Source organism: Hippichthys cyanospilos, chromosome 1 (assembly GCF_059441005.1).
Source record: "Hippichthys cyanospilos isolate Australia breed blue-spotted pipefish chromosome 1, RoL_Hcya_1.0, whole genome shotgun sequence".
NCBI classification, from domain to species: domain Eukaryota; kingdom Metazoa; phylum Chordata; class Actinopteri; order Syngnathiformes; family Syngnathidae; genus Hippichthys; species Hippichthys cyanospilos.
The window spans coordinates 29,610,154-29,628,554 of NC_142369.1; the positions used below are offsets into that span (position 1 = coordinate 29,610,154).

At 39.4% G+C, this 18,401-nt stretch overlaps 1 protein-coding gene across 1 annotated transcript; it reads right to left on the bottom strand.

Annotated features, from left to right (window-relative positions):
* Window positions 1-222: 222 nt before the first annotated feature.
* Window positions 223-6,198, bottom strand: lrrtm4l2 (leucine rich repeat transmembrane neuronal 4 like 2). Its single transcript, XM_088433102.1, has 2 exons — window positions 5,956-6,198; window positions 223-5,613 (listed from the first exon to the last, which is right to left on the bottom strand). Exons 1-2 carry the CDS (start codon window positions 5,957-5,959, stop codon window positions 3,995-3,997), a joined length of 1,623 nt encoding a protein of 540 aa, XP_088289228.1. The 5' UTR covers window positions 5,960-6,198; the 3' UTR covers window positions 223-3,994.
* Window positions 6,199-18,401: the final 12,203 nt, after the last annotated feature.

Sequence of the window (18,401 nt, forward strand, 5' to 3'; positions counted from 1 at the left end):
GAAGCATGAAACCTGCAGATGAAAACAACGGTGTTGAACCATAAAAATGTCTTTGAAATTTTATTTTCACCACTAAACCACACCAAATGGCAAATTATGATTTAATTGACAGAGAAAATCTTAAATCAAATGTCCCATTGTGTTGAAAAAAATACATACATACATGTAGCAACAGTAAAACAAGCAAACTTTGGAAGTTGATGCCTCAGGAAATGAATTGTAGGCCTGATAGAAAAAAAATGATAGAAAAAAAGTGCTTAAAAAATTGGGCACTTTTGCCCAGTTTCATCTGTTGAAGTCAAACCTGCACCGGATTCAAAAGTATTTAAAGTTCCGATGATGTTCTTACCTGCTGTTGGAATTTACTTCCCAGTGGCCATTCAACGTTTCAGGTCAATATCTTGTTCCTCAGGTACTGGTTGTTCGGACTCCTTAAGAGATGAATGTGCCAAAACCGTTTGCGTTTTGCTATGGAATTAGGGCGTTCAACTCGGCAACATTAAAACAGTTGTAACCTAGTCAATTTTCTATCTACCTTCATGTATTATGTGCTATTTTAAAGGGAGTATAGAAAACATCTAAAATTGGAACTATATCAATATCTCACTTCTGGTATGTGGAGACATAAGCCTGATTTTGTGAAAACGTATCACGTCCTTTTTTTATATTTTAAAAATGAGGAGAACCATCGTTAAAGTCCTGCATGTTTCATTATTTAGGTCTAATAATTTTTAGTTTTAAATCGGATTTGTCACATATTTGAATTATGATTAATTATGATTCATCAGTTCACCCCAAAATATTATTATATAATTTTCCTCCAAGTTTGGTGAGTACCTGTTACAGTATGTGTCAATTATTTTTACATTTGTTGTTGCTTCATTACTAGCGTTCTTGCTAGCGGCTGCATCAAAAACGTGTTTTTGGCTTAGACAGCACGAGACCAAATATGAATTCAATTAGGAGACGAATGCTAGAATATTATTTAAAATGTCTTGTCCATTTAATTAGGATAAGATAATTAAAAAACATAGCTACAGTTTTTTTTTTTTCCTTCCATTATTCCTTCGGGGTAAATTGTTTCCAAAACATCAGTAACAAAGCATCAGGCAGGGTGACTATAATAACTTTATTACTGGAACCTGATGAGAATCCAATTTTTACGTTCACATATTAAAAAGCAATTGTAGGCTGTCTAGTGTGTTAAAATGTGTTCCTCTTCCATGAACGAGTTCTAATATTTCTATGCAACATTAGAGTTCACAGTTGAAAATGTAATTTCATGTGAATGGGGACATTGTTTAGGAGGCAGAGTGCAATACACTATATAGCACATTATCATGAAAAGACATTGACTGTAAGACCTACAGTACCGCTAGGAAGTTCATTAAAAGTTATAAATAGCTATTGATATTTTTTACCTCATTTCATCCATTTTCTGAACCGCTCATGCTCACTGGGGTCGCAGGTTTTAACTTCATATAATGGCGAATAAAGCAATGGCAGTAAAACCTTCTGCTGCATCTTTAATGGGATGTCATCTGTGCCATATTGGCTTCATTACACCTTCTAAATTAGGTGCTAACTTTCGAAAAACAGAAGGACGGCGTTGCACGGATGTTCTGCTCGAAAAAGAATGTGCAGTGACAGATGTAAATCAAAATTTCATGCCTGCCAAGCGAGCGCTGGCCCCTCACAGTTTGACTTTACAGGAACATAGAGAAACCCAATCATGTTTCTGGACGTTTGCCGGCAGGGTTTTTGCAATTCTGTTTTTTTCCCCGTCCTCTGCTTGTTTTTGCTGTCTGCTCTAAGACCGCCTCCATCAACTCGAGGACATTCTCCATTTCAAGTAGCTGACAACATATAGACTTTTTTCCCCCCTTGATTTTGCACATAGAGCGTGGCTGTATTTGTACCTTGTTGTTTCTCAGTCAATACTGTGCACTGCTGCAATATTTCACCCAAACAAATAACCCCAATAATGGGCTGCAAGATGCAGACCACAACTCTCTAATCAGCATTCTTCTCTTGGCTAAACACAGCACAAAAACATGGGAAAATTGCTTTTCATCAGTCATTATATGACAAATCAGGGAGTAATTACGATATCTGTCAAACTTGGATCAACAAATCATTTGTACTGTTCCTGGTTTTTTCATTGTGTTTTGCATTTGGAAATGTTCCCAGTGGTCCCATTGGAGAGAAACGTCATAGTGAATGCGAACATCAATCAATCAACAAGCATCATCAATCAAAACAAGCATTTGGACTTGTCAGAAATGCTGTAGCATCTTCACAAGCAAAATGAAAAATAAGTACTACCTGAGAGCAAATACAAGGCAATGACAATGACATGCATGACAGCTGGGATGAAACAACATCTGTAGTCAACTGATTAATGGTATAGGTCGTGGCTCATGCTCAGGGAAAAAAAAATATCACCTTTTTATAGATTTCAAATGCGAGCGCGTCAGTTAATCCTGTCTGACTCAACACATGCCCAGGTGTCCCCTGTGCAGTTTATCTTCGGCGTTCAAGGAAACACTGAAAGATGGCAGTAGAAGGAAAGCAGAGGAAGACGGCAGATGATGGCTGATAATGTTTTCCTAATAGCGTAACAGACTTGACCCACACTTACCACAGTCCCCATAGGGCTTGCCTCAATTCTCCTTTTCCTATTTTGGTTTTATTTTGGGAGTCTTTTTTTTAGGTGTAGAACTGTAGACTCCTGTCTAAATAAACCAGTTTGTTTCAACACCAGTGACCCACATTCAGTTAATACTGTTGTCAGAGCTATTAAAGTCAAAAGGGAAGTCACAAAAGAGGATGGAAAATGGGAAAATATGCCATCAATTTTATATGCGCCTTCACATCCCGTGAAATGTGTAACTCTGCAGAAATAAATCCTGTTTCTTTTCCCCTCCTTAACTCACATTTTCCCCATTGGTTTTTCCTTTAATTACAGTCAATGCTTCGTAACCATATTTCCCAGCATGTTTTCCAGACAAACAATCCATCTTAAATATCGCATTTGTCATAACAAATACACAACGGATTTATGATCAATGGCACGCTGTTATGAGTTCCAGTACAGGAGCCGATGATCATCATGTTTTCGATGACGCTGTCAAGACTTTTCAACATGTGTATTATTGGAGTTGAAGTCGGTAATTGCGTTGCACAGTATTGCATCATACAAAGTAATATTTTGGTGACTGAAATTGTAAAAACCGTTTCAGTTTGATTCCACCAACGTAACCTGATAACATTTCAAAACATTTAAGGGTCTTCGAACAAAATATTTACATGAGCTTGTATCAATAATTGCATCATAAATAAAGGGTGAGCCGGGATGCAGCTTTAAAATTGATCATTCACTTTGGATAAATGAGCATCATCCAAACTGAATGGGCATTGATATTTGTAACTGATATGACTGCACTGCTATGACAAAGGGTGAAATAGCTAACTATTAAACCTGACAATATTTATCTGCCTGAACACATTGATTGGGTAATAAACTCATCCTTTTTGGCACAAACTGTACTTATACTGGAGAGAAATGTTTCCCTACTTCTTCATATTACACATAGTACTTTATATAATTAACACGATATAAATGGGCAAGTAAAAAAAAAAAGAAGAAAAAACTGTCCCTTACTTTACAGATGACATACTGTACAGTGTGTAACAAATGGGGCAAGGTATCAGCAGAGCTGATTTGTGGTCAGTTTGTAGATTGGGTCATGCCCAAGTAACCTGGCAGACGCCGCCATGCCACGGCTCCCGTGTCAGTCACAGTAATAATGAGCTCCAAAAATATCTCTGTGCTCTGCTCTGTCCACGCAGATATATTTGACTCGCTTCCCCAACATTTCCTTCAATGCAGTGGAGAGGAACGTTTCATGAAGCCGTTTGTTCTAAAATCACCGATCTGATGACAAATTCGCCCCAAAACGTCACTGCTCGTCTCATAAAGACAGGTGAAACGCTACACTTCACATTCTATCGATCCCGAAATGGTGCACGTGCACGGCCTTGCCTCATTCGCCAGCGAATCCATGGTCTCCGAGTTTGAATGGTAGCTCAGATAGTACTCTTGCAACTGCGAGTTAAGGTCCTGCTCCTGCTTCCGGGTCTTTTTCCTGCGCTTGTGTTTGACTGAATGCTGCTGCAGTTGCCTCATGGTGTTGGGGTAGTGCCTCCATGAGACATAAATAACCAGGAGGATCAATGAGACTGACAAAAACAGGGCTACTGTGCCTGCGATGATTTTATGGAAAGCCATATGTTCAAAGGGTATCTGTGGGAAGGAGGAAGTAAACGGGTCGGGTGACGGAGGCGGAGAGGAGCTGACGGCTGCCGGCTTCACAGTCTGCCTGTCTGTCTTTTCGGGCCAGATGGCTAAAGGCGGTAAGGTCTGCTCAGGGGACTCACTCGCGGCCGGCTGCGTGTCATCGTGGAAGAGAAGGTGGTGAGACGTGGCGTTTGCCAAGGGGCTTGAAGTCAATGCAACCGGAGCAGTGGTACCATTCACATTAGACAAACAGGTGGAAGAATTCCCCACAACGTCCACAACCCTCTCTCCCTGCGCAGACTTGGGACTGCTGCATATCATGCTGATGTCTTTGGCATCCTTCAAGGTTCTGAGCCACATCATGAGCGGGCAGATGCTGGGTCTGCAGTCCCAGGCGTTCCCGGCCAGGCCGATGGTGGTCACCGAAGTCCACGCCGCCACGGCTTCCACGGACACGCTCCTGAGCTTGTTGGATTCCAAATTGAGCGTTTGTAAGTTTGGCATCGATTGAAAAACCAAGGGATCCAACGCTTGGATTTCATTCCCCGAAAGGTCCAGTTTCTGCAATTTAAGCCAGGTCCAAGGTACGCCTTGACTGACGGCTCGTATGCGGTTCCATTGCAAATAAAGAGCCTGCAGGTTGGTGAGGCGAGGAAAAATGTAGAAATTAATCCGAGAAAATTGATTGTGCTCCAGATGAAGCTCTTTGAGCCGAAACAGTCCCAAAAAGGTTGTGCGGGTGAGGCTCCGCAGCCGGTTGTATCCCAAATCCAGAAACTCAAGACTACGGCATTCCAGGAAGGTACGGACTATAATCTGTTTTAGCCCATTGGATCGCAGGTGGAGATTCTGGAGCTTGCGCAGGCCAAACAAATGCGCTGGCTGCAGAGACTGGAGCTTGTTGTAGGATAGATCCAAATTCCGCAGGTTCGGAATGGCGCTGAACGTGTTGTTGTGCAGGTGGGTTATTTTATTGGAGCTGATAATGAGTTCTTTCAGCCGCCTCACACCGTGGAAGGCTAGAACGTCCACGGCACTGATGGAATTGTGGTCCAAGTAGAGCCAGACGAGCTGATTCAGATGCGCAAACTGGTAGGGCATCAGCACCAGCAGATCGTTATAGCGCAGCGACAGGCCTTGACATCCCGCGGTGATGTTTTCCGGAATGTCTCGGAAAATGCCTGATTCGCAGTAGACCAGCTTGCCTTCGCAGCGACAACTCGTAGGGCACATCCTCTCCCCCTTGCTGAGCAGCAGCCAGAAAGCCGCCTGCACCACAACACATGAAAACCTCCGGCCCAACATCGCAGAACCTGTTGGGGGAGTAAAGTGGGGCACGAGCAATCAAAACAGAGCCATGCTTTTAGAGAATTTGTGCTCAAAGACATTTAAATAAGTAAAGACAAGAACTTCTTTATCCTTTAAACGTCGGATGTTGAAGTGAAAAAACGTGTGATGTGCAGACCTGCTTCATGAAGAATTGATCACAGCGGTAACTATTTTGAGGTAGCTTACGGTGGCAGAGCAACATCATTAAAATCAATAGCAGTCATGGTTGATTTACCGGAGAATAAAATGTCACTCAGCAAAATCCACGTCAAAATAGTTCGAAGAACTGTCGGCAAGTAAAATGCACATAAAAGGTGTTCACTTACCCATGGTTTCTGAGGGAAGGAGTAATGCTGTGAAATATATGGATGAAGAGCATATTAATCTGTGCGCAGATGTGGAGAAAACGCAGCTCGAAGAGGATGGGACACACTCAGCACCACCTGTGTCTCCGCACACACAAAGACAAACACAGCGGGAAGTTTTATTCCACCGCGCTGCGTCGGAAATTTTCAAACGCGCAAAGGGACACTCTCGCTGGCCTGGTGTGTTGTTGGCCGCCGCTTGCTCTGCCTTCTGTGTGCGGCGCAATCATCATGTGGCGCGCCGATGGAGGGGCGTGCAGGACCATTTCTCTCTCTCTCTCTCTCTCTCTCTCTCTCTCTCTCGCTTTCTCTCTCTCTCTCTGTATAAAAATGTCACAAATATATACAGCAAACGCCCCCACTAAAGAAAAAAACATTCTACCCCACACTCGCTGCAGTGTCTGTAAATAAGATCATTATCAATAAAACATGTCAGAGTATACCAAAAATGGTGTACTTTTTAACATTAACAAAAGAAAAAAGCAACAACAAATGTTCAGTTTTCATGGGTGTATATACTGTAGGTTTGATGTTAGTCTGAAAGAAAAAAAATAACTTAGTGCATCAAAGTGCCTGAAATAAGAAAAACAATTTTTGAACTAGAAACAAACTGATCCATTTGAGGTTGAAAGAAAATACTGAATCATTAAATAACAATAGACGTAAATGGATCAAGAACATTAACATAGGAGCACCAAATTCGCAAACAACCTGAAGAAAAAAGCTAAACACATTTTGGTGACCGTTTTCTATATTGCATTAATATTTAATCTAACTCAGAAAAAAAAAAACCTTGTTGACAGCAATTTAAAAAAATGTATAAGAGATTTAGGGCTACTGATTTACTGTCATTTGGATCTGAAAGATTTCTGGTCACATCTGACCCTATTTATTTATTTTATCATTTACATATGCATTACTGTGCCACACAGGCCATTTTTCGGAGCTTTTAAACATCAATAAACCATTAAAACTTGTCATTAAATGTGATGTTGTCAAATCTTAAACAAATAAATAATATTTTAAAATCAATATCCACGAAATTTTATGAAGTCCAAAATACAAATCGCAGTGTAAGATGAGAAAAGTATCATTTTATTTATTTACTATTAATTGAATATGAACATAATAAAATGACACAAACATATTAAAAATGAAACAATAAATAAAGTAAAGGCTTGCACTCACCAAAACAAACGGCAGTCACAATCGATCAGTCTTCAATAACTCACAATTTTTCTTGACCTCCTCATGCCCTCTTTCTCTTGGCACTGAGCTGTACAGTGCATCCACTCCGATGTTTTCGAAAGCTTTTTTAAAAGCACCGTAGCGCATTGAGGAGCTCTCTTTACCTTCGAACTGAGATATACAATGCTGTATATCCACTTGGGTGTTCCAAGAAGTTTTTAAAAGCACCGTAGCGTGTGTCCAGCCGTACTTTGGTGTCTCATTGCTGCCTTGGTTAAACAGTTGAAGTTTGCAAATCCAGTGTAGCGCCAAACACCAAATCGATCCTTTGCTAACAAAAGGCATTCCCAGCAGAACTATTTGCCCGGGTTAGCGTCCCTGGTAGCCCAGTCGGAAAAATGGCCAAGTCAGGACAGGTTTGTTAAGAGCTACGCTACGCTTTTAATGCAATCAGCCAAAGCCAACACCGCGTAGCTTGGTTGTTTAGCGTTGCACCGCCTTCCTGCAGTGAGCATCCACTCACGTCAAAGTGAGGCCTCTAGATGGCGATCTAATGACTCGATTGGGTATTGCAGCTGTCTATTAAAAATATGGGCCCGTTTACATGTGTTTGCACATGACACAGAAGGCCCACATTTGTTGAAGCGAAGGCCCAAGCGCCTCCAGGAGCAGGCAGATTACATACAGCCCCAGTGACAGAATTTAGCTGAAATCTAATTGGCAAAAAAACTCCAATCTAAAATTACAACACAAGGAGGAGTGTAACCAAATGGAGGTAACATGACATGAAAAAAACAGAATATGGAGAATAATTTTATCATTTAAAATTATATAGTAGTAAAAATGAATGTAAAAAGGAAATTTACTGTCATTATAGTTATTTTAATTATTATAGTTTATTGTAGTTGTGATAATTATGTTATGTTATGTTATGTTAGGCCAGCAGAGAAGGCCTTGCTGGCCCTGACGGCCCACAACTGATACGTATATATATATATATATATATATATATATATATATATATATATATATATATATATATATATATATATATATATATATATATATATATATATATATATATATATATATATGACTTCTATTTGCAAAGACAGACAGCATCATACAATTAATAGGGAAATCGACATGAAATTGTCCTTGATTGAAGTTTAACCGCTGCCTATCTTGAGTGTATAGACCTAACCTTTTGTAGTCAGGAACCCCTTTTGGAATGTAAATTTTCCAAGCACCACCGTTGCAAATGTTTACGCAAACAAAACCAACAACAAAAAAATAATTTAAGCCAAACATAAGTGCCCTTTTTATTCTCCAATATATTCAGTTTGACAACAATATATTTGTAACTTTTCAGCGATACCAAAGTTTAGATAATAAATTGCAAATTGCACACCTTCTTTTAACAAAGTGGGTCAATTTCTCCCTAAAAGGTTGCTGCCAATTATTTAGTCAAAACCAGCATTTAAAAAAAAAAAAAAAGCCACTTTGCTGGCTTCAGTGCCTCGTTAGCAAGCAAGCGTAAACACTACAAATTTAAAAATTATTACATATATCAAACTAGTTGAATTGGTTGCCATAGTAAAGAGTCATGAATACTTTGACAATTCAGTATAAAATGAAATGAACACAAAAATATATTTTTTTCATGAGTAAGCTATTGTCTTCCGAGGCGTCTATAGGTGTACCTAGGTGTACCTAGGCGTAGGTAGCAAGACAGTGCATTATCAACAGTGGCCAGAGGCAGAAGCCAAATAAGGCACAAATCCGTAACTGTTAAAAAAATCAACTAAATCAGCTCCAAAACACGCAAATTATTTCACGGACCCCTTGCAGACAGGCCACGGACCACCATGGGTCCGCTGACCCCATTCTAGCAGGAGTGTTGGTTAAGAGAATTTGTTGAAGAAGAGAATGGGTGATGAGCAATTTCCTACAGCAAAAAGTCATTAAGGAAACAAAGGCTTGCACTAAGATGCAGCTTCCTCCCAGCTCGACCAGACCAAAAACAGAACCTTGATTGAGTTCAAATACCGACCACAGTCTCCAGGCTTCAGCTCCAAACAAAATTCAAAGCTTGTGACCTGCAAACACCTACACACACCTACAGGTCCAATTATTAATTCAGTGTACACTATCCACACGTGATCAAACATCAAAAAGACAAATACCAAAAAACACAGGCACAATTAAAATTATCAGTGCCTCACCGCTCAATGTTCAATATGTACAATATAAAAATATACTATTTGTTATAGTAAAGGATTCACCACAGTGAATCCAGATGGTAATGCATGATCACATAAAGAAGTCCCAATAATCAAATTTTACTTGCATTTGCACAAGACGATTTTTTTTTAAACAGTATTTAATGAAGTCAGAAGAAAGTGTGTTAAGTTAGTAATACACTCAAATTCTTCGCTAAGTGGGCAACTTCATAATCTGAAATGCACCAATTATCTGCAACCCTTATGAATTATTAATGACAAAATTGTGTGGCAGTTTGCTGTATCCACTTAAATGTGATGCTGACAACACATCCATCAGGCTGCACTTTGAGGCATCAGGAAAAGCCATAAATACACAATCATTTAAGCCTGAAGAGACGGGAACCCTGGGAATGGAATCAATTTTAAGAGGCAAGTGAGAGTGAATTTGTACTAATCTCATGTTTATTTTTCCATACTTGGCTCATTTTGCTTGAAGCTACAGTTGGGAGTACAACGGGTAGCTGTGTGCTTGTATTTGTACGATGTGGTAACAGCGACACCTTGTGTGCACGGATAAAATGTTCTGCTGAGCTGAACTAGTAAATCAGAGACCCCTGTTCTAAAGCATTGAGACCTGAATTGGCGATTGTACGAAATGAGAGAACAATGTAGTTTTGTTCGTATCGGGAGTTGCGATTCAATTCATTAATGCAGCATATTTGGAGAGTAAGTCCTGCAATGTCCGTGTTTTACCAAAAAAAACAAAAAACAACAACATTCAAAACTGTGCTGAACCATTAACATGTATTTCCCTTATGTGGGTAAATGCATTTTAGATTTAATATCCAAGATTTAAAAAAATCTAGTCACCACTAGGCTTCAATAACTGGCAAATTGTGGTTTTATTGACACAAAATTTTAGTTTTGAGATGAAGGCCAAAGAACCGTTTTCGCCCAATTTCATCGGTTGCTGTTAAACAGTCAGATTTGAAAGTGGTTTTCAAAGGATTTTCAAAGGACTTGGCAACGTTCAAATTTCTGTATCTTGGTACATTTTTGGAGCTCCCTCCATGTTTGATTTATCATTTGGAAGACACTTAAGAGTAGAATTAGAGTATATCATTATCACATGTTTTATTATTAGAGACATAAGCCTGATTTGGATAGGGCTGATTGAATGGAATGTGATCAGAGAAGTACTGTAGCTGGGGGAAAGTGAACTGGCTGAAAGTGACAGACAAAGACATATTTTTCAGCTGGGAATGTCTGAACGAGCGTGTCTTACCTTGATATTCTTATACTGCTGTTAAATACATACAGCAAGACCCACCACCAGCTGAAAGCTTAGAAATTCTTGGAGCCTTCCAACAATTTCCTAAACAGATGAATACAAAGTATAAACTGTGAGAATCAGTTTCAGTTGCATTGGTATGTAATTTGCTGATTGTTGTTATTGTTGTACAGATACCGGTAATGCCTGGCCCTATATAACTGAAATTGATGCTGTGCTTTTGCAATTTGGTACATTACTATACATAATTATATGGCGATCGAGCTTTGTGTTTTTCCACTTTTGGTTATCGGCAACTTGACAGCTGCATTTGGCTCGTTGTGCTCATTGTGTGTGACTTATTGCTTATAAAACTGGTGCTATATTCCATCCCATTTTAGCAGCATTTTGCTTTTATTCGCGCATATGTATAGCAGTATGAGGGTTTACCTCAAGACATTAGCTGTTGGCTAACTTCAGGTTTGTCGGCTAGTGCTCATGGAACCAAAACATAAGTAGCTTTCAATTTAGTATTGTTTAATCACACTAAGAAATTGCAGTCTGTAAAAAAAAAATAAAAATCACCTGTATCATTACTACTACTACACCTACACTATCTTAAAACTAAAAAAAACAACAAGAAAATAATCTGCTCACAAAAAAATCACTGCACACGAGCCCAAGCCATGAATTTGTCCATGGAGGTCTCCACAGGAGCTGTTACTTTTTGTTCCTTTTTTTTTTTTTTTAAAGACATTTCTTCTTGGGCCCTGGTGCATAACTTTGTATCTTAGGAATCCGAGAGGAACAACTTTCTTTTTCATCCCTTGTCATATATGTTCTAACAGGAAATGACCCTGCAAGACCAAGCAATTTTAAGAGTAAACCAATGAAATGCAATTCAGTGTAAGCAGTTGAACGCACTCCTTCCAAGATGGCTAGTGAAAAAAAAAATGCGCGGAAGGGATGAAGGACTGGATGTAATGTTGAATGGATGGATGGACAACATTGACCTTAAATTGCCTGTATACTTCTTTGTAAGAACAGTTCGAAGAAGGCCATTTTTGTGCCCCATATGCATGTTCAGAATGAACTTGAGAACCCCAACTTAAACCCCTTCAAAACTGCAACAAAAGGGGTGAGAAATCTGACCTACAGTATGTCGTATTGTATAAATGCATAAAAATGTTCAGCATGTTTGCTTCCTGTAGGTGTTCTGATGCATGTGTCCATCATGTGCGAATGCATTTTTTGGAATAGTCTTTCAACCATTGAAAACCACTGTGGGAGGCAATCTAAGATCAATCCTTATATCCTTTGATGCTTAAAGAAGGTGCTCCTTTGTGAATGTCCAAGCAGAAGGATTCTGTATTACTTCAAAAAAAAAAGCTTTCATGATCTTTTTTTTTTTTTAATCGATGGCATCTCATCTTTTGTGTGAAAACATCCAAAATTAACTGAGTGCGTGCACATCAGAGACTGCTGTGGGGAATTTACAATGCAATCATCTTCAGAGAGGTGATAACGGCTATCTATAACTGCCAATAACAGAAGCCTATGAGAGCAAAGGAATGCATGACACATCACACTTCTTTGATATGTAGCACAATTAACCTGTTTCAACCCCATTAAGTGAGATCAGGAGGTGAATTCACCTTTGCTAAATGATGTTAATGTAGACCTTCCCAATGTCACAGAGTGGATAGACAGAAGAAGCACTCAAAAAGTTCATTTTGAATGTGTCTCTGTGCACAGATTTGATTCTGCTGTGCATGGCTATCACAGAGTCAGTGATACCATACAGTATATTATACAATTGAACAGGGACACCACGGACAGTATCCCAGTTGAATAAATTCACACTCTCTGTACTCCTTTGAGGGAGTCTTAAAAAAGCCTTTAGCTGGACAAAATGTATTAATTTAAAAGATATTTATGTCTTCTTGTTTGTAGTCAAGTGTTAAATAAGTATTGAAGCCTTGATAAATATTTCAGCCGTCTTCCTTCTAAAAAGATCAACAATGACAGGAATAGCGTTTAGTCATGTTTTTTTATTCCTCCTCTTTCCTTCTTTGCAGACGACTCTCCTGCGTGCATTGAATGCCCTAACCAAGAACAAATGTTCATACAAAACAGGCAGCAGCAATATGTTACAAATGTGACCGGTAATGGTCCCGATGAGCGAGGGATTAAGAAACTGGCACACGTTTCATGCTTAGCCCATACTATTAATTTAGCTTCTCACAACTTTATTATTTTTATCTTGTTTGTCATAGATGTTCTGTTATATATTAATATTTCAAATATGGACAATAGCGGCTTGGCGGAGCAGTCGTTAGCACGTCCGCCTCACAGTTTAGGGAGCGGTTCTAGCTGGTGGCGACCTTCCTGTGTGGAGTTTGCATGTTCTCCCTGAGACCGCGGGTTCTCTCCGGGTACTCTGGTTTCCTCCCACACTCCAAAAACCTGCATGGCAGGGATATTGGACATCCTAAATTGTCCTTAGGTGTGATTGGGTGAACGAATGGTTGTTGGTCTCTGTCTGCTCTGCAATTGGCTGGCAACCAGGTGTGGGCCTACTGCCCAAAGCCAACTGGGATAGGTACCAGCAAACCTGTGACCCTTGTGATGAGTGGCTCTAGAAAATGGATGGATGGATCTGGGTGATAGTTTTTGAAATAATATTTTAGTACAGAAATTTTTGTGAAATAACAATGAAACTTTAGTTTAGTTTAGTGGGTTTGAGAATTTGGTAGATGTGTCTCCGCTGGACATTCCTGCCGTGGGTTCCCCCAGGTGATCTGCAAATAACAACTTTTAACTGTGCAGGTGGTTTAATGACGTTCTGGTCTATTTAATGGTAGCAAAGGCATACAGATTTGGCGCTATGCAGAAAAGTGTGGTGAGTGTCACTGTATTTCATTCAGGAATATGAAAAAAATATTGGGAAAAATCCCCCAGAAGCCATTGAAAGAAATGTCATCATTAGCTCAATGACTAGTCTAGAAAAATGCCAAAATAGAGAAAACCTCATCCATGCGCATAAGCACAGCGTGCATTGCGCTTCACTCACGTTGACCATGAAAATAGGGCCCGTGGAATATACCTAACATTCCTTCAATTACCTTATTATTTGTGATACAAAAGTCAAAAAATCATTGATTACCTCTAGAATAATATTACAGTGTAGCACTTCGGTATTGCAACAGTAGTGTTGTCTTTTGCACAATGCAGCCATTTTTATGCAGCATTGTGTGTATAGATATGTCAAATACTAATACATCTAACCGTGCATTTCAAGGGCACAAGGAAGTGTTTATTTAGGACTGTAATAGTTGTTTCACTTTCAATTGAAATGTCAGGGTCACTTGTTTTCATTTCACCACCTTCCAGGGAGGAAGTGTATCATCTCATGCATGCAAAACATGTTTAGTAGAAAACACAAAATTTGGGGATTATCATCTTTTATCCACTGTGGCAAGAAATAAAGATGTCTTTTAACAAATCTTGTGTTTCAATAGTATCTAATCCATATTTCTCTCATTATTTTAATAAAAGCTGAGGTGCCCCCGCGTCTAGTGCCGCCGCGATGTGGTTTCATCAAATAAGATTAAGTGCTAATCATAGACTCCCAAAAATAAAACTGAATACGAGATGTATCCAGGACAGCGTGATATTTCAGCGTTTCATCGTCAAAAAAGCTCAAGAATTGTTCGTGCCATCTCTAGTCAAGCTGGTGTTTGAAGACACATAAAAAGCTTTAAGAAGTTGATCACAGAACTGTGGTCAGATTGGAATCAAGTTGAAGTCATCAAGTCATGGGTTCAGGCGCGATAACGCTTTCTCTGCTCCAGTCAAAAGGAAGTGAACGCAGCAGTCTTTTCCCTCTTATTGTCGTTCGGGGATTAAGGAACAGATGTTTTGGCGCAACCCTCTGTGTGGAAATGCTTACCTGCTGTTCACACATTTTGTAAGTGTAATTCAGTGGATAATTAGTTTACATATTTAGAAACCAGGTTCAGAGTAAATAAGACCCGCTGTTACAATGCCTGCCTTTTTTTTTTTGCTTTAATTATTAGACTATTTATACAAGCGTGCTCCCTGTTTCTGTGGGAGTCATTATTTTGGAAGAAAAAAAAAAAGAAAAGCAGGTCCTCCGTTTCCTCTATTATTCAGGGCTCTGTCAGTCACAGACAGTCATTAAAGTTTCATGGGAAGCAATTTGGTGGCTGAGTTATTTGCAAAGTGAGATGAGTGCACGCGGTGACACTACACCTTTGTTTGTTGTGCCACGAGCTTGTGTTCTCCCCATGATGACAGAAGGCAGCAGTGCTCATCTCTGACAGGGTGAACTTTCCTCTGATAGGCCCTGAAGGGGAATCTTCAAAGACAAACCCAGTGAGGATGGATTAAGCTCAGTTCACGCAAGCCAAAACCTCCAAATAACAATTTCGAGCAAATTAGGTTTGAAATAAGTGTCCTGAATCATCATAACCTTTATCATGGAGTGGTATAAATGTAACTAAACTCTATAGTGCCCTTTAATGATAAAGACAGTCATGCCTTGTCCACATCTGCCATGACTGTACAAAGAACCACTGATTTAAAAGTGGGTCATGACAGATTAGTTCCACAACGTAAATAAGAAGAGATCCAGCGAGAAGCCGGAATTTAAAGGAACTTAGTGGGATGATTGCACGGCAACAGCATGCTTCCATCCGGAAACATGGGATTATCACAGCGAATGATAATCTTGGACTGCTCGCTTCCATATGTCATTTGGAAAATAGAAAACGTATAAAGACCGAAACAACGATTGCTTTGATTTGTGGATAAAGCGGGTGCAAGGCAAGCTTGCGATTGACACACTTGAATTGAAACCGAACACTGCACAGTACATTACATTTTTATACAATGACGCATACAGTATACCTACATTCTCACGCTCAGTTATCATTTACAGCAAGAGCAGAGTTGTGCTGGATTCAGCCATTATCTATGAATAAAAAATTGAATGAATTTGCGGAGTAAATACCAAAACATATTAACACGTAAACATTTCCACCACACTCATTGAATTTCGATTGGTTACAAGTACCTATGGTTCATGTGCCCAGAGTTGGACAACTTACATTTTTTGCAGGCCCGACATTTGTCTCCTTTTTCCGTCATCGTCAGTCCGTCATTGTTTTTCAAGACAGGCGTCAGTCCATCAGTTTTTATGCCCAACTTTTCGCCACCACTAGAGGGCGACATTTGACTTTTTTCTTCTAATCAGTCATTTATCACGCGCTAGTCTACTTCTGTCTGCACTTGCACTAATTCTTTTTTCTGTTTTACTATGCACACTTAAAGTTAACACCATGTCTGTGGTTTTACAGTTACACTTAAGTGTAACACAAAAACAATGCCAGACAAAGGTTTTTAACCCTAGGCTATAATACACCATCATGTTTATTATCCCACACCTGAGGAATGCAGGAGATGAGAGTGCAATGAGCAATCGTGTCCACTGGATGGCATTATCATGTTTTACATGACACTAAATTGTCGTTTCTCATTTATAACTGCCTGTCCTATAACTATAGAAGACGGTTTCATTAACATATGTCTAAATTTGTCTAAATTTCTTGTCACATACACTACAAGTAAAACAAAGTACTGCTGAGTTGGAATTTACGAAAAAAAACAAACATCTAAATGTCTATCCAGATGATTACAACAACGGATGAAAATTGCAGTTCCGATATTTTTCATTCGCAGTTTTTCTAGCATTCCCGTCATTCGTCGGTCCGTCAGCAAAATGGCTTCTGTTGGTGATCGACGGTCAGTGCTGATGAAGTGCCCACCTCTGCATGTACCTATGAAATAACGTATATATATATATATATATATATATATATATATATATATATATATATATATATATATATATATATATATATATATATATATATACAGTATATATATATATATATATATATATATATATATATATATATATATATATATATATATATATATATATATATATATATATATATATATAAGTTTAAAATTAACTTTATTTCACGTTAGTTTTCAACGTAGCTTCCGTCAATTTGTGTGCCTTCTCAGACATCATAAATCAGGTCTTTTTTGGGGTTTGCTGGACAACACATTTCAAAATCATACCATGCATAATGGAGGAACAAAAACATACACACTATAGCACAGGTTTGAAGCACAAAAGTTGCCATAATGCTTCTGTATACAGTGGTAGTGCCATCAACAGAATAGGTGCCCTGAAATAAGATGTGTGTTTGTGTGTGTAGTAACTGAGCTTTCCCATACAGTTAAATAACACATCCAGTAGCGGCAATCTAATCATTGGATGCCTGTGCTATGTTACATACATCACTTTAATTTTTTTGTTTCCACTGACTATGAACTATAGGCAGTTTGAGCGTAAATGTTCATTAATGTTCATTACCAGCAATTATGTTTGCCATTAAGTTATGAAGGGAGAGGGAGTCATTAGAAATGATGACTTTGACCCCGACTCAAATTCCCGTTGAACATTCACTGCAACCTTTGTTTATGCATGATCGATTTTACTGTCAGCAGGTAACAATACACAGTGGAGTGTGTAGGTGTGCTTTGTTAGTTTTTTGCTGCCATGTATGGGTTTTTTTTTTTTTTTTTACGATGATAAAAACCCCTTTTGAGTTTAGCATCTGATGATGATGCAGCAGTTTGAACAGATAAGCCCACTTCACTTTCACAATCTACTTCATCCAGCTATGCAGGGAGATCTCACAGCATTCCCAGACCAGCCGGAATACATTTTGGGGCATGACTTAAATAGAGGGTGGATGCGGAAAAGCTAGCAAATTTCAATTCTCATGTAGGCCGCACCTTTTTGCAAATTTTGCAGATCGGTCTGCACCAAACTGGGCCTTTTGGAATAGTCTTCCTGGTTCAAAGTTACTATTGCTTGGGCAAAATTGAAAACCTGGCATAGCTGGTCCGACATGATTTTGATGAGTTTGGGACGCACACAGACCGCGCTTTGTGAATGTGTTGATTTTCATCACATTTTATTCACTCCTTCCCTTAGGACATGAAATCCTCCTCCTCCTCTCATTCAACCTCTTGATCTGACCGTGGTCATAGGTGCATGGTTTCGACTGCAAGATGTCCACCGGCTCAACGTATCGCCATCTTGTGTCCACAGAATTAACTAAAAACTTCTGCAGATGGTACAATTCAGAGGTGTATCAGAAGTCCAAAGAATGGAAATGGAGTTAGTGTTAGGGTTAAAACACTTGTAAAGTCAACTATATTTGTATAGCCCTGAATCACCACAGTCTCAAAGGGGTTCACAGGTGAAAAAGAAACAAATAGCCCAGGAAAGGAAGGAAAAACTCAAAAGCCCCATCTGGGGAAAATAAGAAACCTTTAGAAGGGACCACAGGTGGGAGGAGCCACCTTCCAGGCTCCCCAGGTTGCACTAGATGCAGAGTGCTAAAAATAACACATTTTGCCAAATTAAGCAGTAAGTGTCCAGTGCAAAGATGCCTTGACGGCACGTGATCGGGTAAGATCCTCCTCACAGTCACAGTGGGTCTTTCCGAACAAAACCCCCATCGATCGATCGGCGTAGGTCCACATGACAGAATTCAATTTGTCTCCAACCATCCAGCATAGAACCAAACCAGTAGAAGTGGGCAGGAAGGAGAAGA